The sequence below is a fragment of the Loxodonta africana genome, chromosome 4 (assembly GCF_030014295.1).
Source record: "Loxodonta africana isolate mLoxAfr1 chromosome 4, mLoxAfr1.hap2, whole genome shotgun sequence".
Lineage (NCBI taxonomy): Eukaryota > Metazoa > Chordata > Mammalia > Proboscidea > Elephantidae > Loxodonta > Loxodonta africana.
The window spans coordinates 120516934-120543561 of NC_087345.1; the positions used below are offsets into that span (position 1 = coordinate 120516934).

Sequence of the window (26628 nt, forward strand, 5' to 3'; positions counted from 1 at the left end):
AATGCAAAGTTGAAACTCTGTAGCATCTGTATTTCTCCTTGAAAATCTCACGTAACTCTAAAACACTGTCTGGATATCCACTTGCATTGTCATCAACTCCAAGCTAATACATCCTTGTTAGCTCTGCTATTCCTACCTGCATTTCTTTTCATGACTGAGTTAATTTATCCCCCCTTGCCTTTCACATTAGAAACCCTGGAAGGTATAGACTCGGGTATTAATAGAAAAAGCAAAACTGATCCAACAAAATTTACAGGGTTGTTTACTCATTCCCTAAAAACTTTTTTAGTGAAAGAGATCATTTTTCCAGGCCCTTGGAGAAGGCAGATACCATGTATACAGAAATAAAGAACTGGTAGCAGAGCCTCCATAAGGAGTATATAATTATTGGCTTAAAAGCTCTAGTGGCTAAATAGTAATCCTAATGTTTATAACAAAAAATAAAGTATGTTGCAAACTATTCTAGGGAAACATTTTTAAAGTTATTATTGGATGACTACAGTATGGGGTGGAGCTGACCTTAGAGAAAAGAGACCAGCAATAAAAAGGAAATCGGCAAACACTGCAGTCAGCATAGTTCCAGAAGGCAGGACTGACCAAGAAGGAGCAGAAAAGCAAGATGAATGATGTGAAGCTTGCTGTTTTGGGTGGTGAAGGAACAGGCAAATCTGGTGAGTGGTGATGTTTTCTATGGTATAGTGTAGAATACAAAAAGAGTGATTTTATATAAATATATATATACACACACATACATATATATAAAATTTTCACACACTCTCACTGAAAAATGTGAAGCATTCCTGAGATGAAAGAACTTTGAAGTGGCGTGGCATTATGAACCTTGGAACTGAGCAAAAGGTGCACTAACTTTAGAAGGCTTTTTTGTTGTTGATTTTGTCGCGTTCTGATGGCAGTGAAGATGCCACCACTAGAGCCACCTGAGCCAAATGAACCTTAACTGGTTAGACCCAGAAGCTGCAATAAAATAAAACCACAACAGAGGTCCTTTCCCTATTTCTCGGATTTTTAAACCTGGCAACTAACAACAACAAACCAAACCCGTTGCTGTCAAGATATTCCAACTCATAGCGACCCTATAGGTCAGACTAGAACTGTCCCAAAGGGTTTCCAAGGAGTGGCTGGTGGATTCGAACTGTCCATCTTTTGGTTAACAGCCAAGCTCCTAACCACTACACCCCCAGGTCTCCAGCAACAACAACATTCCCTTAAACTACTGCAAGTGCTTGATAGTCTCCTTGTCACTCTAGTCATGCGAGTCCTTGGGGCCGGATTTAATCTGATAAAGAAAATAAAGTGATAACACAGTTCTTGCATTTTAAGTTTAATGAGAAATCTGTGTCTGTTATAAAAGGTAAGTTGCCTTATCTATTTGCATTTGTGAATTAATTGCATAGTAATTTGAATGTGCTGCATTGTAAGATCTCTTTGTTTCTAGCTTTCTCATCATTATGGTTGTAAAATGGAAATCTTGATGTCTATTATTTAGACTGGAATTTAGTCAAGTCTTTAAGGTCTTCACTAATGCTTGGTGATTTCTGATCTGAAAGATAAAAACCTCATTGTACATAACTATGTTATCTATATTCTAAAATAGAAAAGACCCTTAATCCAGCTTGTTTATTTTGCAGCCCTTACAGTAAGGTTTCTTACCAAGCGGTTCATTGGGGAATACGCATCTAATTTTGGTAAGTCACTACTCTGGGCTTTTTGACCTTAAAATATCAGCATCGTAATTAAACCACAATTAAGCACAGAGAAGTGTTTTGATAGAATCTGCAGTTTCTACATTCTTATGCCTCTTATTTATTTACAGATTCTGGTTATAGATGACAAAATAGGTACTTCAGATGAATGCTGTTTTATGATAAAATTCACCCAATTTGATGTTAAGTTAGATGGATTAGAAAGTTACATGATTTCAAAGTCCAGGACCACAAAAGCATTAAAATTGAGATCCTCCCCCAAAAAACTACTGGAGAATATGTAAATACGGATATTTCTTGTAAGCTATAAAACAATTTTGAAATTAAATGAACATTTGTTGAAAGATGACAAATTAATGCTAATAGCATAAGAAACTACAAAGGAAAGATTATTTTTATTGAAAAGCTATACAAATATAACAGAAGAATTATGCTTGGTTAAATACCACATTCTAAGCGTCTAGGTTTTTGATACAAATTTCAGATAAGCTCTAAAACAGATGCCAGCGCACCTTGATATAATCTTTCTAGGACTGCTTCACTAACTACTACGGATTTCTGATATTTTGATCAGAATTAGCATGCCATATGGAAACAACCACAGAATAAAATTAGGAAATTTTGGCACAGTTTTGAGCATATTTTTTGGCTCAGTAATAGCCAATATGAGGGTACTAATATCTTACCGGATTGAAGGCATGGGGGAAAACCAGATAAATTCAAGAGTTTTTTTGTTTGTTTGTTTGTTTACAGGAGTGACATAGGAAATACGAGAATTGGGGAAAAAAAGAATGATTTATTGTTCAATAATACTTAGAGTGAGGGAGTTTATGATTGTGTGTCTGTCTATGAGAAACAAACAAAAAATCCTTAGCATCCCCTCACAAGGTACGGTTATTAGAGTATTTTAGAAAATAACTTTAAAGTATTACATTGTGTTGTTTCCTACACACATTCAACATAGTACTTCAGCCCATATGACACTGTGGACATTTTAGGGCAAGTGCTTGAAAATGTTCAAAGAAGAAGAAATACATAAAAGAGAAACTCCAATTAATTCCTGAGGGCAACAGCCTCAGTTAAAAAAGGTCAACATTGCACACAAGCTAGGAGTCAGGCACGAGAAAATGTTCCAGAACTAAAAACAAAAGGAAAACCCAAACAAAACAAAACCCTCACCTTAATCGTTTATAAGACATAGTTAAAAAACAAAATATTTACACACTTCTATTACATCTCAATTAAAAATATAAGACTTAGAAACATTTTGAAAACACGTCATTAAGGTCGATTTTACTTTGAGGCAGCTTTTCCCCAGTCATCTTTTGAGTGCCTTCCAGCTTGGGGGGCTCATCTTCCAGCACTGTATCAGACAATGTTCTGCTGCTATTGATAAGGTTTTCACTGGTTAATTCTTTTCAGAAGTAGACTGCCGGGTCCTTCTTCCTAATCTTAGTCTGGAAGCTCGGCTGAAACCTGTCCTCCATGGGTGACCCTGCTGGTTTCTGAATATCGGTGGCATAGCTTCCAGCATCACAGCAACACATAAGCCCCCACAGTATGGCAAACTGACAGACATGTGCAAAGAGCTGGAGATGGAAAACCAAATGGGAAGGACATGCTCGGCGTTTCTCAAGCTGAAAGAACTGAAGGAAAAATTCAAGCCTCGAGTTGCAATAGTGAAGGATTCCATGGGAAAAATATTAAACGATGCAGGACACATCAAAAGAAGATGGAAGGAATACACAGAGTCATTATACCAAAAAGAATTAGTCGATATCCAACCATTTCAAGAGGTGGCATATGATCAGGAACCGATGGTACTGAAGGAAGAAGTCCAAGCTGTTCTGAAGGCATTGGTGAAAAACAAGGCTCTAGGAATTGATGGAATATCAATTGAGATGTTTCAACAAACAGATGCAGCACTGGAGGTGCTCATTCATCTATGCCAAGAAATATGGAAGACAGCTTCCTGGCCAACTGACTGGAAGATATCCGTATTTATGCCTATTCCCAAGAAAGGTGATCCAACCGAATGTGGAAATTATAGGACAATATCATTAATATCACATGCAAGATAATTTTGCTGTAGATCATTCAAAAATGGCTACAGCAGTATATCGACAGGGAACTGCCAGAAATTCAGGCCGGTTTCAGAAGAAGACATGGAACCAGGGATATCCTTGCTAGATGGATCCTGGCTGAAAGCAGAGAATACCAGAAGGATGTATACCTGTGTCTTATGGACTGTGCAAAGGCATTCGACTGTGTAGATCATAACAATCTATGGATAACACTGCGAAGAATGGGAATTCCAGAACACGTAATAGTGCTCATGAGGAACCATTACCTAGATCAAGAGGCAGTTGTTCGGACAGAACAAGGGGATACTGGCTGGTTTAAAGTCAGGAAAGTTGTGTGTCAGGGTTGTATTCTTTCACCATACCTATTTAATCTGTATGCTGAACAAATAATACGAGAAGCTGGACTATATCAAGAAGAACGGGGCATCAGGATTGGAGGAAGACTCATTAACAACCTGCGTTATCCAGATGACACAACTTTGCTTGCTGAAAGTGAAGAGAACTTGAAGCACTTACTAATGAAGATCAAAGGCCACAGCCTTCAGTATGGATAACACCTCAACATAAGGAAAACAAAAATCCTCACAACTGGACCAATGAGCAACATCGTGATAAACGGAGAAAAGACTGAAGTTGTCAAGGATTTCATTTTACTTGGATCCACAATCAACAGCCATGGAAGCAGCAGTCAAGAAATCAAAAGACACGCTGCATTGGGCAAATCTGCTGCAAAGGACCTCTTCAAAGTGTTGAAGAGCAAAGATGTCACCGTGAAGACCAAGGTGCACCTGACCCAAGTCATGGTATTTTCAATCACATCATATGCATGTGAAAGCTGGACAATGAATAAGGAAGACCGAAGAAGAGTTGACGCCTTTGAATTGTGGAGTTGGCGAAGAATATTGAATATACCCCAGACTCCCAAAAGAACGAACAAATCTCTCTTGGAAGAGGTGCGGCCAGCATGCTCCTTAGAGGCAAGGATGGAAAGACTGCGTCTTATATACTTTGGACATGTCGTCAGGAGGGATCAGTCCCTGGAGAAGGACATCATGCTTGACAGAGTACAGGGTCAGCAGAAAAGAGGAAGACCCTCAACGAGGTAGACTGACACGGTGGCTGCAAGAATGAGTTCAAGCATAACAATGATTGTAAGGATGGCGCAGGACTGGGCAGTGTTTCGATCTGTTGTGCCTAGGGTCGCTATGAGTCGGAACTGACTCGACAGCATCTAACAACAACAACAACAACAGCCCGGAAGTATCTTAAAATTCATTCTCAACCCTTTAATGCTGACTCCTCAAATGTCTACTACACTGTCCTAGTATGAGTTACAGAGTATTATTTCCAGGATGAGTCATGATTTTGTGCGAGTATGCCATTTTGTGTAGAAGCAGGTCTTTTATTCAAAATGTGGAAGGAACAGTTACAGAAATTCATTCATTCATTCGCTTATTCATTCATTCAACAAATATTTACTGAGGAGCCACTCTGTGCCAGATACTCTTTTAGGTGGAGAGAATACAGAATTAGACAAATATGCAAGCCCTTGTGGGGTTTACATTTCAGAGGGAAGAAAAATTATGTCATTTGATGGTAAATGTTAGGAAGGAAATAAAGCAAGACAGGGAGGTGGCACTAATGTGGTGTGTGGCACTTTAAAATAGGATGATCAGGGCAGAACTCACTGAGAAGGTGATGTTTGAACAGAGACCTGAAGGCAGTGAGGATCGAGCCAGGAGGATATCTGGGGGATTACACTGGAGGCAGAGGGGACATCAACTATGAAAGCTTTGAGGTAGAAACTTTCCAAAAAATTTGAAGAATGCTATGGATGCCAGTATGGCTGAAGTGGAGAAAATGCAGGACAGAATAGGCAGTGGGGCCTACTGAGGTCAGGGAAGTAACAGAGAACCAGATAATGAGGTACATCATCTGGCATTTTCAAGGCTTTGCTTTAATCCAAATGAGATTAATGGAGAGCCATCAGAGAGATCTGATCAGAGAAGTGGCATCATCTGGCTACAAGGTTTACTTTAGTTCCTGTTTCAAGAATAGACAAGTTAGAGAAGTCAGGGGCAATGATGAAAGAAGAGAGATAAATTGGAAAGGTCTGTAATAATCTATGCAAGAAATAACGATGGCTTGGGCTAGAGTGGTAGCAATGAGGTGGAGATACAGTCGGGCTCTAAATATATTTTGAAATTTTGATAAAATAAATATGAGGTGTAAAAGAAAGAACCATGAATGACCTTGGGCTTTTTGACTTGGCAAACTTAAGCAATGGAGATGCCATTTAATGACAGGAACATTATAGAAGATATAATTAATGCAGGGAGAACAGGGGTTCAATTTGAGATGTGTTAAAATTGAGATGTCTATCAGATATGTAAATGGAGATGTCCAATAGCCAATTTTCCTTTGAGCCTGGAGTTCCAGGAAGAAGTCTGGATTATAAACTGGAGTTTATCAGCAATAAATGGTATGTAAAGTCTTGCGACTGGACATGATCAGCAACGGGGGTGAATGTGGATAGAGAAGAGCTGCAAGAACTGCATCCATGTTTGGATGTGGGAAGATATGGTGGGACAAACAAAAAAAGATTAAGATGGAGCAAGAGTGAATAAAGAAAAAACCAGTAGAATATATTGTTTGAAGGCCATGAGGGAAGTGTTTTAAAAAGCAGGAGTGACCAACCACATTAATGCTGCTAACAGGGCAACTAAGATTCCACACAGAACTGACCATCGAGTCTAGCAATACGGTAGTGGTAAAAACTGCTTTAGTCAAGAGTAATTAGGGCGAAAGCCTGATTGGAATGCTTGAAGAGCATGGGAGGAGAGAAACTGGACATAAGGTATGCAGATATTTTACTGTAAAGACCAGCAGAGAAATAGAGCAATAATTTGAAAGAATTGTTGGATATGAGGATTTTTAAATTAGGAGAAATTCAGCATGGTTGTATAATGTTGGGAATGATAAAAGAAAATTTTTACGATGCAGAAGAGAGAGGAAGAATTGCTTGAAGCCATATTTTCCAGGAGGTCTGAGGAAATGGTAACTAGTTGAGACTGAATAGATTGGGCTTACATAGGAACACAAGTAATTCAACTATAGTAAGGATGGAAGGTGAGTATATCTTCACAACACAAAAGCATGCAGGTGGCTAGATATGATGCTGGAGATCATTTGTAAAACAGCATATATGAGGAAATACAACAAATACAGGATTTTGGTCACTAGCAATGAAGAAAAGTCACTGCACTACTGCGCTAAGATATGAGTGGCTGAATTTGCCAGACTGTGATCCACATATGAAAGCATTTTTTCTTCTGGAGCATTTCTGTATTGACAATTAATATGCATATTGTTTGCAGAATCTACCTACAATAAATATTTGTGTTTGGAAGGGAAGCAACTGAATCTGGAAATATACGACCCTTGCTCTCAAGTAAGTTAAAAAAAAAAAAAAAAACTCAAGTTATAAAAAAAAAAACACTTTTTTTGTATTTTTTTTTTTTTAAGGATGATTCGAAGATTGGATGAGAGTAAGTGAAAAGTTGTCAGTCTTAAATTATTGAAATTTTGAGAAATTACTTCAGTGTTATAGCTTCCATTATCTGGCTTCTCTGTAAAATTATGTCAAAAATTACCACATTAAAAATACAGCTAAAAAATAATATTAGGCTGAATTAATAATATATTCTATCAGGCCACAGTGCAGCTATCAGAAGTTAATAGCTTAATGGCTTGTCAGTTCAGTTTATATTGTTAAAAAGTTGTGTTTGTAACCAGGCAGTTTTTTTGTACAGCATAGCTAAAACAGATTTTGAATGCAAACCTCTTTACTCACTAACATATAAAAAGTTGAAATAAGATTATACAAATAGAATTCAGAACAACTCCATGGCCAGATCATTATCAGATTAAGTAAAATACCCCTTAAATCTTTTCAGCTAAACCTTGTAAATGGTTTTGTTGCTGATTTAAATCTAGTACCATACATCAACAAATATCTCATTTATTAACATAGGTACAAAATATGATTTCTTTGGAAAACAAGTATGTGGAGGTTAATTAGAAAGCAATTATTATAGCTTATCATATTCTCAGAAAAAATAGAGATGTATTTTCTTAAAGCAAAATAATAAAATGAGTTAGATACTGTGTTATAGTTTATCTTAGTACTTTAAAATTTAATCACTTTTAATTAAAGAAGAAAGGAAAACAAAGAAAATTACATTTTAGAAAACATCACTGTTGTACTATTTTCTGTGGCCGTATTTTGTTTATTGAAGTCTCTTCCAAGTAAAATGGGTTTCTATTAATTAACAATTTAAAGTGTAAAATACAGGTGTGTCAGATCCCACCATTTGCCATGTGCTTGGTTTATTTTCAGCCCCAGAAAGCAAAATTCTCCCTCACAAGTAAACTTCATTGGGCAGACGGGTTTGTCATTGTGTATGACATCAGTAACAGATCTTCTTTTGCTTTTGCAAAAGCACTGATCTACAGAATTCGGGAGCCACAAACTAGTCATTGTAAAAGGTACGGTATTTTTCATTCCTCTCTCCTTTTCTTTCAGTAAATCATCATATAGCTGTAAGCATCATTAGGAAGAGTTTAATATAGTCTTTCAATTACGAAATTTAACAGCCCTGAACAATTCACCTTCCCATTCCACAGGAGTTACACGTGTAGTAAAAGGAATAAGATGAGAATACTTTATTTTCTAGCTAACATAAACAGTTACTTGCTCTAGGTAAATGGCTATTTTTACAAGACAGCTCCTATTGTTAACATGACACTCACTTGCAAAATAATGGCCCTCTGTACACAAGATAGTTCATTTTCAATCTTTCCTTTTTATACCCATAGAAATGTTAAGGATACTAAATAAATCTGGATTTATTACATTTGAAATCCTGTGAAAGCCAATTCCTAGTCACTGAGTTGTTCAATCTATCGACGCCAAACAGACTAAATAATCAAAACATTTACAAAATCCACGTATAAGGATGCATGCTTTTCTCTATTTTACCTCTCAAAATAAAGAAATTATAAACAATTCCACACTGTTAATTGGCTTGGCACAAGTAACTATTAAAGAATGAAAAACTGTGCCTTAAACCACTGTTGCATTACTAGAAATAAATTTAAGTATCTAAGGTTTCCCATTTTAGTTTTCCTTATCTTTTTTATTGTTTTACCCATTCTCTTTGAAAGCATTTATTTTTGTTCAACATGCTGATATAAGCTAGTCTTTTGTGTTTGTCTTAACCACTCTACTCTGGGAAGTAGGAAAAAATAATATTACTGAAAATTGGTATATGTGCTTTTTATATCTATTTAAAATGTCCACTACCAAGAAACCATGGGATAATAATTGATATAGGATATTTTCCTTGAGTCAATGTCATTTTAGTTGCTTCCTAGCTGACTGATCTTAAGGAAATCACTTTATGCTCTAGACCCCTTTTTTACCCAATTATAAAACTGATGGTAGTAGAGAAGGAGGAAAGGATGTGATTTTTCTAAGGTCCCTTATAGCTCTAATTTCCTATAATATTACTGATGCTTTAGAACTCCACTGTTCCAAACATTAAATGTCTTATGTTTAAGCACAATGAGCTAGACAAGAAAAAGGAATAAAATTTCCTTGAAATTCCTCCAAATCAGAAGAATCTCTCAATAACACTTAGAAACACATTGAGACTATAAAACCTACATTTTAAAATTTTCAGGCAATCTTCTTAATTTATTGATTAATTTCTAGATTATTCCCTTTATCAATCTGTAGATAGTCTAGGAGACCAAAACACGTAATTGTTTTGTAAAAATATCTAATATTTGTAACTCACCCTTCAAAACATTTTCATTTACCCTTCCCCAATTATCCTTTACAATAATTTTGTGCATTAACAGAAAAAGATATTAACACACAAAATAATTCATCACATAATTTACCACTCACATTGTCACGTGAAGGAAACCATCTTTTAGTTAAATCTGGAATATCAGAAAGAGCTGAAGGCTGCATTTATCCATTTCTTCTCAAGGCTTCAAACTGGTTTGAACAGGTTCAGTAATGGCGGAAGAAGCGAAACTGAAACAGACCCGAATTTTTACAATTTGGGAGATCCGACACAATAACTGGAACAGGAAAAATGATGGGTCAAAGCACTGGAATGGGAAACTAGAAAGAGGCATAGTGAGCCCTTTCAGGAGCATGATGTGTGAGACTGGATTATTGGCAGGGCTGCGGGGAGCGACACACACTCAAAGCAGCGCGGCCAGCCGCCATCTTTGAGCCAGGCACCGCACTTTCCCACTCTGGCACAATCCCACGGCCAAGAGATTTGGTTACTACGCAATGTGTACTCTGCCTTTGTTTGCTAAGAGGGAGAATAGGTCTCTAACTGAGCTTTGGCCCCTAATTTTTCTTCTTCCAGTTATAATCCCAGTTTACCAAAATTTTTAAAATTAGGGTCTGTTCCAGTTTTGCTTACTCAGCTGTGACAGAACGGAGAAGAGCCGATTTGAAGCCTTTTTTGTTCTCGATAGTAAATAGCTTAACAGAGTTCCATGTCATACAAGGACTGGTGGTCCTACTGTAGTCTCCAAATAGAACTCTGTTTTAGTAGTGGTTTTCTGTAGCCAAGGAGAATATATTAATATTTGCTGAAGATATTATCTAAACAGAGAAATTATTTTCCTAAATAGAAAAATTGTACAAGGTCATGAGATTGTAAACTTTTCTTTAGAGGATGGTATTAACAAAGAAAAATAGCAATGAATATTGAACAATATTTTTTCTTAGGAAAATTAGATCTATATTGACTGATCAGTTATAACTGTATACACATAAAGACGTTAATTAGTCTCTCTCAATTGATAAGGAAAATGAAAATAAATATCTTTGGCAGCATGTTCGATATTTTTTTATATATCGAACTGCATGAGAAGTCTGTGTGATGACAATTGTTTTATCATTTTTTTATACATAAGGAAACTGAAAGTGAGAAAGATAATAATGCCTTGTTAGTAAATGGAGCCAGAATTCAGGAATACATTTGTATCACTTCAAATTCTTGCTATAAAGGCCTGTTGCTTCTTTGTCATATAGTAGATTCTACCTAAAATGTCGTTTACTAGATTCCCATTTATAAGTAAATGGGATTGTATGTCATTATGCACACACCACTCACACACGCACGATCATAAATAATACTCTCAAACTATATATGCATGCGATTTTCTTTTTTGATCTATAGTCATTTTAACATACTATTTATTTAAAAAAATTGATATATGTGCTTTTTATATCTATTTAAAATGCCCACTATCAAGAAACCATGGGATAATAATTGATAATAATCTTGATAATAATTGATGATAATCTTGCCATGGAATCTATATTTCAGAGCTGTGGAATCAGCTGTGCTTTTGGTTGGCAACAAGCAAGATCTCTGCCATGTGCGAGCGGTTGGCTGGGAAGAAGGGCAAAAGCTGGCACTGGATAACCGATGCCAATTCTGTGAGCTGTCTGCCGCAGAGCAGTCTCTGGAGGTAGAAATGATGTTTATCAGAATTATCAAGGACGTCCTGACAAACTTCAAACTCAAAGAAAAGAGAAGACCCAGTGGATCTAAATCAATGGCCAAATTAATCAATAATGTATTTGGAAAGAGAAGAAAATCTGTGTAGTAGACATGTGATCCTAGGGGATTTATTATGTCAGAGAGTTTTAAATATTCACACGATAATTAAATTTACTCATTGTATAATATATATATATATATATATATACACATATATATTTTAAAAAGAACTCCCTTGGAGACATAAAATAATTGAACATGAACCACAACTGTGTTTTAAAATATTTTGTTTGTTTGTGTCCTGTCACTCAGCTTGACATTTAGCCTTTCATTTATTGCACTCAGTATATCATTGGATTTTTATCCAGTTTGCCTTGACAAATAAATTATGCGTATGTAATTTTACCTTTGCTAGGCTACAGTTTACCTTTATTTCTTTTGAATGAAACATATTCATAGTTAATATGTTAGATGACTTCACTTATCAATTTTTGAAAAGTTCTTGATCTGTTTAATAGAACATCGATTAATTGTTTAAAATGCTTTTATAGCAATCCAGTAAGTCAATTGATATTACACAAATCTTATTTATAATATCACTTAGGCCTTAATAAATTAAATCCCTTGCCCATGAGTACGTAGTTTGTAGTTGATTGGATGATGACAGTTAGTCTTTCACTGTTGTATGCTATACTTGCAAGAGCAATTATTACAGGGAAATTAGCTTATGTAACTAAGATTTGTTTTAGTCGAAAAGATTAGTTCATGCCAGTTCATCTAGAAACATACATTATAGGGAAAGTAAAAACTGCTTGGTAATACATAGCCTTGAAGGCATTACTGCCCTGAGGGAAATGGAAATTTTTTTGTATTAGATACATTTGGGACCTCTCAGATTACTTTGACTACTACTTCCTTCAGAAAACAACTGTCTACCTCCTGAATCCCAGTACTGCTATACCGCTCCTGTTCTGAGCTTTGCCATTTGCTACATTTCAAGATGAAGCACTAGGCCTATCTTCTGCAAATAACTGATAATTAGGGTCAGGTCTCAGGTCAGTCAAGCCAAAATGAGAGTGTAAGCAATACTGCACACTTGGTTAGTATATACTGACAAGAACCTAGGGAAAGTCGATCTTGAATAGATGGTGCTAGACTTGGGTGTGTATGTTGGGAGGGGGGCAACACAGAATATTAGGCTGCAGAGAAGACACTTTATTGACACTGGATCACTCACCATTGAATCAGGATTTAACATTTTAGGAGCAACATCTAAAGCTGGTATAAAGCTTTGCTGTTCCTTAGAAATCTAAACTTGATGATGTACTAAAGTAAAAGTAGTGAGATAGTGGAGTGTTTTGGTAGCATACAAGATAGTTTAAGAAGTCTCACACGAGATGGGAAGTTTAGAACTGATAGAGTGTTTTCGACCTAAGAGCCCATTATCTGACTATGTTCCTTGGGAGAACTCTGGGAAACCCCCTTTACTAAGGAAGTAAGGAACGCACTGGTGAGGAGATACAGACATCTCTGAGAAACATGACAGTGACGTACCCTGACTGGCAGTAAGGATGCTGCTATTGAACTGAGCTCCTTGATATCAGTACAGATAATAGAATCCCGAAACTGCAGAATCTGGTGATAACATTTAACCTACTACCTGGTTATTACCCATCCACTCCCTCTTCCTGAGAAAATCATACCTATCCAGGGCTGAGTCTCCATTTCTGAGGCCGGTAGATTGGATATTTAGAAGTAACATGTTTATCCCACTCCTGAGAATATATTCTGGAGAAATAAGAGCCGTCATACAAATAGACATATGCACACCCATGTTCATTTAAGCGTAATTCACAATAGCAAAAAGATGGAAACAACTTAAATGCCCATCAGCAGATGAATGGATAAACAAACTGAGGTACATACTCATAATGTAATTTTATGCAATGATAAAGAACAATGATGAATCTGTGAAACATCTCACAACATGGATAAATCTGGAGGGCATTATGCTGAGTGAAATAAGGCAGTCACAAAAGGACAAATACTATATGAGACCACTATTATAAAAACTCATGACAAGGTTTATCCAAAGAAAGAAACAATCTTTGATGGTTACAAGGGAGGGGAGGGGTGGGGAGGGAAAACACTAACTAGGCCATAGAATGTGGTAACTTTAGTGAAGGGTAAGACAGTACACAACACTGGGGAAGTCAGCACAACTTGACCAAGGCAAAGTCATAGAAGCTTCATAGACACAAGCAAACTCCCTGAGGGAGCAAATTACTGGGCTGAGGGCTGAAGACAAGGGTCTTGGGGGACATCTAGCTTAATTGGCCTAACACAGTTTATAAAGAAAATGTTCTACATCCTACTTTGGTGAGTAGAATCTGGGGTCTTAAAAACTTGTAAGTGGCCGTCTAAAATATGTCTACTGCTATCACCCCAACTGGAGCAAGGGAGAATGAAGAAAACTATAGACAAAAGAGAAAGATGAATCCAAAGGACTAGTAGACCACAAGTACCACAGCCTTTACCCTATTAAGTCCAGCACTAGATGGTGCCTGGTTACCACCACCAACTGCTCTGACAGGGATCACAATAAAGGATCCTGGACACAGCTGGAGAAAAATGTAGAACAAAATTCAAACTCCCATAAGAAAAAATAAAAGACAAGACTTACTGATCTGGCAGAGACTCGAGATACTCCGAGAGTATGGCTCCTGGACACTCTTAACTCAGTACTGAAGTCACTCCTGAGGTTCACCCTTTAGTCAATGCTTGTACAGGCCTATAAAACAAATAATAACACACATAGTTCAACTATGTATATGAGAGTAAATAGACACACCAGCCCAGGGTCAAGGACCAGAAGGCAGGAGGGAACAGGAAAGCTGGGCAGATGGAAATGGAGAACCCAAGGTCAAGAAGGGGAGAGTGTTGATGCTTCATGGGGTTGGCAACCACTGTCACAAAACAATATGTGTATTAATTATTCAATGAGAAACTAATTTGCTTTATAAACTTTCAGCTAAAGCACAAATAAAATATAATAATAAATAAATAAAATAAAACAACAAAAAAGAAGTGACGTGTTCAATCAGCCATACCGAGGGAAAGTCCATATTGTGTGGCTCTATCCTGGTCACCAGGGCCACTGTATTCATGGGTCCATTTCACAAGCACAGAGGAGGTCAAGAAGAGAGGCAGGTTGATACAGCAGGAAAGATTATCCTGTTCCTCTGCTTGTAAAGTGCCTTCTCATTGGTGCATGCTTTCTAGTGGGCATTAACATGATGCACAAATATTTGTATACTTTATGCTGTCTCTGAGAGACCCATTCACATATCTTTTCCCCAAACCTTCTTGGCACGGATATTCCAGTCTTACTTCTTAGAGGTCTCATACCACCTGGCCAAACCATTGATCACTGCCCTGAAATTAGCATACCACATTCCACATTTTCCCCATGCAAGACAGTGTATTTCTTGACATTCTGCCAAACGAGATTCATGGTTATGTCTACGGTCTGTGTAGGACTTTAATGAGGCACAGTTCTCTTTAGGGTGACACTAATACGCCATGCTTAAGTGAGGAAAGCTTCCTACTAATCAGTGATACAACTTTTTTATTAACTATTTATAGGGATTTATTAATGTTTTATAGTTTCAATATTGAATATATGTAAGTTTAAACAGTTATACTTTAATACGTTTTTCTCTTTTGTTTTATTTTTATTATTTTCTACATAACCTCATATTTAGATATTTGGTCCTCATTCTTTAAAGATTTTTTCCTAGTTAAGGAAAAATTATTTTGTGATGATTTAGGAGAAAATCAACATATTTATCCATGTAATATATAAGGACTCTACGAAAATGGTATTAAAATTCTTTAATAGCTTTATCCATGCATATGTATCTGTCATGAGTCAGAGTTCAAAATTTCTCTGTTAAGGGTACTGCTTATATTTCCATATATTTTAAATATTATTGATTGTACTTTTTTTTTTTAATTAAATTAACCTGGAAGTATACACTTTGTTACAAGGAGGATATAGAACATAGTAATATGAACATTAATTTACATTTTAAAAGTAGTTTTAGTAAAGTAACTTTGGAAATGGAGTGATGTTTAAAAGTATTGAATTAATTCCCTCTTTGATGATGTGGTGGCTTTAAAACATGTATCCATATTCTCTGACACTTCTCCCATCAATAGTTTGAGTCTAATACTCATCCCCTTGATGTTGTTGTAGATTGAATTTTGTCCTCCAGAAATGTGTGTCAACTTGGCTAGGCCATGATTCCTAGAATTATGTGATTGTCCACCATTTTATCAACTGATGTGATTTTCCTATGCATTCTAAATCATGCCTCTATAATGTTAATGAGACAGGATTAGAGGCAGTTATGTTAATGAGACAGGACTCAATCTACAAGACTAGACTGTGTCTTTACCCAATCTCTTTTGAGATATAAAACAGAGAAGCAAGCAGAGAGGCAGGGGGACCTCATGCCACCAAGAAACAAGAGCCAGGAGAGTAGTGTGTCCTTTGGTCCCAGGGTCCCTGAGCTGAGAAACTCCTTGACCAGGGAAGATTGATGACAAGAACATTCCCCCAGAGCTGACAGAGAGAGGAAGCCTTCCCCTGGAGCTGATACCCTGAATTTGGAGCCTACTAGACAGTGAGAGAATAAATCTCTGTTAAAGCCATCCAATTTTGGTATTTCTGTTGTAGCAGCACTAGATAACTAAGATAATGATGAATCAGCCTTAGTGACGCTATGCTAACAAATAGAATGAGGTGGAAGTGATGCGTGTGACATGCAGGCCAGGTTAGAAAAGGAGATAGATCTCCCATCTGTTTCTTTCTCCCTTGAGAATCTAGTTTGGGGCCATGAGACAAAATCTAAAGTTTGGCTTCCCTAAACGTGCAAGGCTGGAGATAGTACATGGACTTAGTGATGTCCAGCCACAAATATATGTGTGACCCTATCAAATTTTTCCTTCAGGTTGGATTCCAGTCTCCAGCATTTGGGCCACTGCAACTAATGCTGAGTGGAGCAAGGTGAGTTCTTCCCATAGAATCCTGCCCCAACTGCAGATTAGCGAGCATAATAAATATGGTTGTTACTTTAAACCATTACGTTTTGGGGTTGTTACATGGCAATAAATAATCAGAACTGATAATTCGTTAAAACCCTAAACAACTTCAGCCAATGCAAAATGTTTGGCTTTCTTATTGGGGAAAGATGGGGTGAGAAAAGAATTCTTCCAACCAGATTCAAAATTGTAATAAAAAGTTGTCCCAATATCAGTTTTCTTATGAATACAATTCAGGAGTAAAACAACTTGCAAAAAAAGTTAAAAATAATAAATAGCAGTTTTCCAAAGTGAGCAAAAAGCACATCTACCTATTGAGAAATAAATACATCAACAATAGGCCATAGAATGCTGTAGGCTGAGGGTAGCAAGCATGTCTATAAATCTCCTCGATAGTTAAGCCGTATCACTAGACCAGGAATTGCCTCTCCTGATTCTAGTAAAAAAGATGCTGTCATTCACTTCAGATGAGCTTCAATGAAATAACACATAATGGGGGGCAACAGCCGAGGAAGGGAATGCAAAAGGGGAGGGACCTTTAGAATGGCTTTGATTTAATACCAGGCATGCACTATTAATAAAGGGGTTGAATGATACCTGTATGTTTTATAGGTTTATAAATTGGCTGTAGTAAAATATTTTACATCTTAGATCACTAGGTATTGTTTCAGCTTATTATGGGAGATATCTATCTAGAGTTGACTGAATTGTATTAATCTGAACCTAGTTTAATGACGCCTTAACATTTTTATGGGGGAATTTAATGTTTGCAATATCCATGTTCCTTATTTGAAAGCGTGACTTATAGGTTTCTCATCTTCCTTAAATTATGAAATCCTTCAGCTAATAAAGGAAAATGATTATAGTTTGCAAAAAAGGCAAAGTCATTTAACAATCCATATAACTGCCTATTGTAGGACTTTCCATAATAATTGTAATTTAGCTATTAGGGATTCTAAAGGCAGTTATCAGTCATACTCTACAATTCTGGGGGAACCAGGCAAAGCCCAAATTATTTAAAGTATTTTAAATTCTCAAAGAACAAAAGGCACACCATAAATTCGAAATATAGTCTATAGTGACAAGATATTATTTCATAAGCAAAGAAGAAGTTCATCATAATTTTCAAAGGTATAAACATCAGTTGGTGTGATACTTGTACATATCCAGCCATTTCCCATTTTATAATTGCACCATTTTCTTTCTCTCCTAAGGAGCTCTATCTGTGAATCTATCTTGCTCCAATTTTATAATTTTGAACGCAATATTTTTTCTTCTGTTCATCCTTCTTCCTTCTCTTATTTTGCTGTCCCTATTCTCTGGCTTTAATTCACTTGGTTTTTTAATATCTTTCTGAGAAAATAGATTATTGTCAGATTAACTAATATTATGTGGATGTGTGGATGGATGGGTGCCTTAGTTGCAAACTAATATGTTTAACTTCAATAAGCTGTAACTGGGAAAGTATACAAAACAAGAAAATGATTTTTTTTTGGAAAATACTTCTCTAGTCTTCCTACATTTTTTAAAGAAATATGATTTCATTAGTGACATTCAATATTTCAAAAAAATAGGGGTAGAGCAGCAACTACCTATGCCACTTTATTTTTTTTCTCTGAATAACACCTAGTGCTGTGTCCATCAACTAGTTAAGGGCACTCACAAAATTATAGTTGATAAAAGTGATGAAGAATAAAGAGAGAAGATTGATTAATGATATTATATTTTTTAACATCTTCAAACTAATCAAATTCCTTTTACAAGGAATATATAAAGCAATACAGCTTTAATAAGTTTATTTCACTTTTGTAGAACCATCAGCTAGTGATATCTCTTAAAGAATTTACCATTGGACACAGATGGGCATGTATTTTTTCATCGCGAGGGCTTAATTCAGACACTGAGTAGTTAGCAGGACTGAATACACCATTTCAAAATTTTCAATAAAAATTATGCTTTTTTTTTTTTAATTTGAAAAACAGCTCATAATACCAATGAAAGTTAAACTAACAGAAATTCAGGCTTTCACTTAACCAAATTGAGCCTTAAAATGAGAAATACAATCATGATTTATGTGTGTAATACCTTCTGAACTGAAAGAGCATAGTTTTGCTGATGGCAAGCAACTAAAATATTTTATCCCATTCTTAAGTCCTAGCTTGGATACAGACTTTGCACAGCCAGAAAACTGGTCATCTGTCCCTCCCCTCCATGATGACAATTTTCTGAAATTGTTGTGGCCCTTTTCTACTATCCCTCAAAACCCACCACCATCATCTCCGATCTCTCTCCAAACATTCACAGTTATAGGAATAAGAGAAAAGGTAATGGCATATTGTATCTTTGCCTGTATAGTAATCATGGATAAAGGAAAACACAGATAACATGGAGATTCAGTTGTTGGAAATGTTGAGGCAGGGGCTCAAAGAGCTGTGTTTTACAGTTACTCGTACATAATACTTTAGTTGAAAAAACAACACTTTGCACTGTGTTCTTTAATACGTATCTTCTCTTACTCATGATGAGAAGGGAACCACCTCCCTTCTCAATATAGCTAAGTCAAATGAAATGAATTCCGATCAAGCATAAAATTGTAATGGGGCAAAGCACATGAACCAGACTTGCAGTACTAGATTTGAGAGAGCTACACTATCCCCCACAAAATAAATTGACAAACTGATGAAGACAAAGAAGAAATATCGCATTGGCAAAGCAGATTATAAATTTTCTTTTTAAATAAGGATCAAGAAACATTAAATGAAACAAACACTTCCCCATACAAAGTATAAATAAGAAGAGGGTTTTTGAAAATATTTCTGAAGACAAGAAAATACTAATATTAATCTGAAACAGGAAAGTATATACCTGAAAATAATTTATTACCTTAAGAAATATTTTCTATGTAAATAATGACAATATATAACTAAGATATTATTTCACACACTTTACTGTAGCTATAGGTTTAATCTAGGTCAAAAGCTGGTCATTTCCTGATCTGAGACCCACATCAATTATAAGAAATAATTAAGAAGACAAAACAAATGACAGTGGTAAAGACCAAAATGAAAAAGCAACTGGCTATATTTTAAAAATGAAACATGAAATAGAAAGTCTACTGCAGACTTTAAAATCTGCACTTCAGGCAGTTTAGAGTTGAATTGGCATTACAGAAAATCAATTAAATGACAGATATAAAACATAATATTTTCAAGAACGCATAGGATTACATGATGTCTCTAATCAGAAAGTGTGTAAAAATAATATACAAGTGTAAAGAACAAAAATGCCAGTAATCTTTTTATACTATCCTCAAATTATCTTCTCTAGCGTAATTAGTATGAACAGTTTGGTGTGTGTTATGAATTAAATTGTGCCCCTAAAAGTTATGTTGAAGTCCTAACCCTTGCACCAGTGAATGTGACCTTGTTTGGGGAAATACAATTTTTCTTTGAGGATGTTATAAGTGAAATTAAAGAAGTCCTAGCAAAGTAGACTGTGCTCTAATTCTAATTCGTTTTGAGCAATGTCTTAAAAAAGAGGACAGATACCAAAGAGCCACACTGGGAGGGAGGCACCATGTGAAGACACATCTATCAGCAAGTAAAGGAATGTCAAGGATTGCCAGCAGCCACTAGAGTCTAGGAAAGAGGTGTGGAACAAATCTTTTATCAAAGCCCTCAGAAGGAATCAACATGGCCAATAGCATGATTTACACTTGTAGCCTCCAGACTTTTGAGAAAATAAATTTCTGGTTTTTAACAGAATGGTATTTTGTTATCGCAGCTCTAGGAAACTAAGACAATGTGCACACCTTCATTCTTTGCTCATACCCATATTTACAGCACCTACATTTTTAAAAATGATGATAAAATTCATTAGTTCAATAAATTTTTACTGACAATTTGTTATGGACCAGGCTTGTTTTCAGTTCTGGGATAGAGTAGCAAACAAAACAGATAAAATCCCCTTCATAAAGCTTATATTTTAGTGAGAAGAGACCAATGATAAACAAAAAATTATATAGGATGTCAGGTAGTGATAAAGACATGAAGGCTACAGAGAAAAATTAATCCAACAAGAAGGATAGGCCTGTTACAGGAGTGGGAAAGAGGGGTGGCTATTTTAAACCAGAGATAAGTATGGCCTTGTTGAGAAGGTAACTGTTATGGGTTGATTTGTGTCCCCCCACAATAAGTGTTGGAATTCTGCTATAGCTGTAATCTTATTTGAAAATACAGTTTTCATTATTATGTTAATGAGGCCATATCAGTGTAGGGAGTTTCCTACACCTAATCACTTCTGAGTTATATGAAGAGTAACATAGAGGCAGAGACTTGAAAGCACAATCAGGGGAAAGCAGCAACAATCTGATGCCAACAGAGGTAGATGAATCTACAAGCCTAAGAACTCCAAGGATTGCCAGCTACTAGAAGCTACTTTTAAGCCTCATGTTGCAATATTGAAGGATTCTACGAGAAAATTTTAAATAATGCAAGAAGCATCAAAGAAGACGGAAGGAATACACAGAGTCACTGTACCAAAAAGAATTGGTCTATGTTCAGGCATTCAGCTACTTCAGGAGGTAGCATATGATCAAGAACCAATGGTGCTGAAGGAAGAGATCCAAGCTGCACTGAAGGCACTAGCAAAAAACAAGGCTCCAGGAATTGACAGAATATCAGTCGAGATATTTCAACAAACGGATGCAGCGCTGGAAGTTCTCACTCGTCTATGCCAAGAAATTGGGAAGACAGCTACCTGGCCAACTGATTGGAAGAGATCCATATTTGAACCCATTTCAAAAAAAAGTGATCCAACAGAACGCAGAAATTATTGAACAATATCATTAATATCACATGCAAGTAAAATTGTGCTGAAGATCATTCAAAAGCGGTTGCACCAGTACATCAACAGGGAATTGCCAGAAATTCAAGCCAGATTAAGAAGAGGACATGGAACCAGGGATATCATTGCTGATGTCAGATGGATCCTGGCTGAATGCAGAGAACACCAGAAGGATGTACACCTGTGTTTTATTGACTATGCAAAGGCATTCAACTGACACAACCTTGCTTGCTAAAAGCATTCAACTGTGTGGATCATAACAAATTATGGATAACATTGCAAAGAATGGGAATTCCAGAACACTTAATTGTGCTCATAAGGAGCCTGTACTTAGACCAAGAGGCGGTTGTTTGAACAGAACAAGGGGATACTGCATGGTTTAAGGTTGGGAAAGGTGTGCGTCAGGGTTGTTTCCTTCCACCATACTTATTCAATCTGTATGCTGAGCAAATAATCTGAGAAGATGGACTGTATGAAGAAGAACATAGAATGAGAATTGGAGGAAAACTCATTAACAACCTGTGATATGCAGATGACACAACCTTGCTTGCTAAAAGTGAAGGGTACTTGAAGCACTTACTGATGAAGATCAAAGAGCACAGCCTCAATATGGATTACACCTCTACATAAAGAAATCAAAAATCCTCAGGCCAATAAGCAACAACATATAAGCTGAGAAAAGATTGAAGTTGTCAAAGATTTCATTTTACTTGGACCCACAATCAATGTCCATGGAAGCAGCAGTCAATAAATCAAAAGATGCATTGCACTGGGCAAATTTGCTGCAAAAGATATCTTTAAAGTGTTAAAAAGCAAAGATGTCATTTTAAGGCCTAAGGGGTACCTGACCCAAGCTATGGTATTTTCAGTTGGCTCATATACATGTGAAATGACAATGGATAAGAAAGACCAAAGAAAATTTGATGCTTTTGAATTACAGTGTTGTCGAAGAATATTGAATATACCATGGTACCAGAAGAACGAACAAATATGTTTTGGGAGAAGTACGACCAGACTGCTCCTTAGAAGCAAGGGTGGCAAGACTTCCTCTAACATACTTTGGACATGTTATCAGGAGAGACCAGTCCCTGGATAAGACATCATGACTGGTAAAGTAGAAGGTCAGCAAAAAAGAATACCTTCAACAAGAACAATTGACATAGTGGCTGTTACAATGGGCTGAAGCACAACAATTGTGAGGACAGCACAGGACTGGGCAATGTTTTGTTCTGTTGTACATAGTGTTGCTATGAGTTGGAACCGACCTGGTAGCACCTAATAACAACAACCTAACAGAAGCTGAAATAGACAAAAGAAGGACCTACCCCAAGAGCCACCCTCTGAATACTGACATTTGGCCTCCTAAACTGTGAGAAATAAATTTTGTTTTTTAAATTCAACCACTTGTGATATTTATGTTATAGCAGTACTAGGAAACTAAGGCAATGATTATTGAACAAAGTCATGAAGGGGGTAAAAAATAAGCCATTCACAATATCTGGGGGAAAAGCAAGCCAGAGAACAGCAAGTTCAAAGGCCTGGTATAGAGAGAACACGCCTGGGGAGCTCAAAGATCAGCTAGAAGATCAGTGTAGCTAAAATATGTAAATAAGGAAAATGTCCTATGAGAATCAGGATTATTTTAAGGGTTTTGGTTTTTATTCTAAACGAGATACATAGGAAGCTGTTATAGCATTTTGACCCAAAGACTAACAAAACCTGAGTTATTTTTTAAAGGATTACATACTAAAGCTGACCTGTTGAAGGCAAGCGGCAGTGTAGAAAGGACTGAAGCAGGAAGACGAGATTATTTAGCGGGTTATTGCATAATTCAGGTGAGGTGGCTTGGACCAGAGTGATAGTAGTGGAGATGGTGAGAAACCATCAGAACCTGAATATAATTTGAAGCTAAAAAATCTGTTGACAGATTTGACGTGTAAATGAGAGGATTGAAGGGTAATTTAGCATTAGCAGAGAAAGGGAGTTGTTGAAGGGAGGAGACTGGGGGAAGCTATATACATGATAGGTTTGAGATGCCAGTTCTAAAGACTCCATGACAGTTATGAGTCACTAGTTTTCTTCTGCCATTCATTCTATGCTTCTCTTATATGTTGAACTTCTCAGTTCATCTTCTGCTCTTAAGTACTGTTTCCTTACCTCCAGTGCAGCCATTTTTGTCTTTTTTTTTTTAACTCCTTTTTACACAATCTCAAGGATGCCTCTGCCTGCTGCTTGACCCAGACCCTCTGAGGCTCACAGCTTTGGCTCCAATTACTACTATGCATTTCTTTTCATTGTTGGTCACAGAGCTTTTCTTCTTGTTTTTTATAACTTTTCAAGGGATTTTCTATATTTATTTGTTTACTTTTATACTGTATGTGTTATTGGTTTATAAGAAGCAGATGACATTCTTGCAAATATGAACCAGCAATGACATCCTGACTAGAATTCTATTTAAACTATTGCTTTTCATTACAATGTAGGCAACATTCCTCTCTTTTCAGCCTCAATGTCATTGTGTAAAATGCTCATTCCTCTCTACTGTCAGCCAGCCTACAACTACAACTTCTTTTTAAACCAATATCCACTTTTGAAGAAAATATGATAGAATGTTGTTAGGCAATATGAATATGGTTTTTGTTTAGGGACAAAGCCTTTTCCAGGTTCTTATGTCTGTCTCCATAACACACTGTGGCCGCCTAGTTCTATACATTTTCCCTTCCCTGCACAACACTCTAGAAATTTTCTCTGGAAAGTACTGGGCTAGTCAAAGGGCTTACCTCATTTGTTCCCTCTTTCAAGGATCATTGTTTTTCATCGTCACATGTCCAATGTCTTGATAATTTTTTTTTATTGTGTTTTAGATGGTTTACAGAGCAAAGTAGTTCTCATTAAACAACTAATACACATATTGTTTTGCGACATTGGTTGCCAACCTTGCGACATATCAACACTCTCCTCTTTTCGACCTTGGATATGTACTATGGTACATACAACTGTGGTGCATACACACAATGGAATACTTTACAATAATAAAGAACAATGATGAATCTGTGAAACATCTTACGACATAGATGAATCTGGAGGGCATCACGCTGAGTGAAATAAGGCAATCACAAGAGGACAAATACTGTATGAGACCACTATTATAAAAACTCATGAAAAGGTTTACACCTAGAAAGAAACAATCTTTGATGGTTATGAGGAAGGAGGGGGTGCGGAGGGAAAAACAATAACTAGACAATAGATGGTTAAGAGCTCAGCTGCTAACCAAAATTTTGGCAGTTCAAATCTACCAGCCACTCCTTGGGAACACTATGGGGGCAGTTTTAGTCTGTCCTATAGAGGGTTGCTGTGAGTCGGAATTGAGTTGATGGCTATGGGTTTTTTAGATAGTAGATAAGTGGTAACTTTGGTGAAAGTTTGATAATTGTTTTTTATATATCCCATTTGTCCCATTTTTTAGTTGTTTTAGGTGGGAGAGTAAATCCAGTTCCCAGCAACTTATCTGGATTGGAAGTAGAAGTGCACCTGTTTTAATTTTATTTAAATGTTTATCACTACCATTAAATGCTTGTCTAGTTTATTTATTTACATATTATGCATCTATTGCCTGTCTCTTCCCACCAAAAAGTAAATTTTATAATGGAAGAGACTTTTTAATTCTTATTTCACTATATATTCCTTTTCCTAGAATAGTTCTCAGCACACAAAATGTGCTAAAAAAAATTTGTTGAGAGAAGAACGAATAAGTAAAAAAAAAAATCCAAAGTTTCTATTCTTACGTGGTCTGGTGTTTCTACTGCAGAAGAAATAAAAGTGTGGAAAAATCTGCACTGTTTTTATTTCATGTATTTATCCCAAGAAACTGGGTTACCATTAATTAATTCAATAATCTGATCACGTAATTATATATAAATTATATATACATATTGTTGTTAGGTGCCATTGAATCAGCTCCAACTCGTAGCAACCTTATGTATAACAGAATGAAACATTGCCCTGCCCTGTGATATCCTCATAGTTGTTGCTATGTTTGAGCCCATTCTTTCAGCCACTCTGTCAATCCATCTCATTGAGGGTCTCCCTCTTTTCCAATGAGCCCTCTAATTTACCAAGCATTATGTCCTTCTCCAGTGATTGATCTCTCCTGATGAAGTATCCAAAATAAGTGAGAAGTCTTTCCATCCTGGCTTCTAAGGAATATTCTGGCTGTACTTCCTCCAAGACAGATTTGATCGTTCTTCTGGCAGTCCATGGTGTATTCGATATTCTTTACCATCATCACAATTAGAGTGCATCAATTCTTTGGTCTTCCTTTTTCATTGTCCAGTTTTTTCATGCATATGAGGCAATTGAAAATACCATGGTTTGGGTCAGGCACGAGACCTCTTTAAAGTGTTAAAGACCTTTTTAAAGTGTTAAAAAGCAAAGATGTCATCAGTTTGATTACTTTGATGACATCTTTGTTTTTTAACACTTTAAAGAGGTCTTTTGCAGCAGATGTTACCAATGCAATACATTATTTGATTTCTTGACTGCTGTTTCCATGGGCATTGATTGTTGATCCAAGAAGAATTAAATTCTTGACAACTTCAATTTCTTTGCCAGCTCTCACGATGTTGTTTATTGGCCCAGTTATAAGGATTTTCATTTTCTGTGTGTTCAGATGTAATCCATACTGAAGGCTGTAGTTTTTTACCTTTATCAATAAGTGCTTCAAGTTGTCTTCACTTTTGGCAAGCAAAGTTGTGTCATCTACATATCTCAGGTTGTTAATGAGTCTTCCTCCAATCTTGATGCCATTCTCTTCACATAGCCCAGCTTCTCAAATTATTAACTCAGCATATAAATTGAAAAAGTAAGGTGAAAGAATACTATATATGTATATAATTATATGTACATATTTATTATAGTATATTAATTATTTTATAATATAATATCTAAAGCATGAAGTTCCATAATTGAATAAATTTACAAGAAACTGTAATCGAATAAACTTACAAAAATTATTTTTTCTGGACATGGTGTGATTAAAGGTTTGTAAAGCAAAAACTTGAGGAAGGAGGAGAAAAATGTCCAGTAGATAAAACTGAATAACATAAAATGAAAAATAGTAGAATTATTAGCATACAAAATAATACCTTGAGTAAAAATGAGAGATTGAAAGCAGAACGGACATATTTAGAGACTAAATACTCATTTAAAATATTAGAAATAAGAATGATTGTCCTAAAAAAGATACGAATTTGTAGCTGGACTTGGAAA

General features: G+C 36.2%; 1 protein-coding gene across 1 annotated transcript; it reads left to right on the forward strand.

Moving 5' to 3' along the window:
* The first annotated feature begins 364 nt into the window (after positions 1-364).
* On the forward strand, positions 365-11638 carry RERGL (RERG like). The gene is made up of 5 exons (XM_010595211.3): positions 365-671; positions 1650-1706; positions 7186-7259; positions 8208-8356; positions 11233-11638. Exons 1-5 carry the CDS (start codon positions 620-622, stop codon positions 11513-11515), a joined length of 615 nt encoding a protein of 204 aa, XP_010593513.2. The 5' UTR covers positions 365-619; the 3' UTR covers positions 11516-11638.
* The last annotated feature ends 14990 nt before the right edge of the window (positions 11639-26628 follow it).

Coding starts and splice junctions, on each gene's coding strand:
- RERGL (XM_010595211.3), top strand. CDS start 620: ATGAATGATGTGAAGCTTGCTGTTTTGGGTGGTGAAGGAACAGGCAAA. Junction 672..1,649: donor TGAAGGAACAGGCAAATCTG/GTGAGTGGTGAT, acceptor TTTATTTTGCAG/CCCTTACAGTAAGGTTTCTT. Junction 7,260..8,207: donor TATACGACCCTTGCTCTCAA/GTAAGTTAAAAA, acceptor GTTTATTTTCAG/CCCCAGAAAGCAAAATTCTC.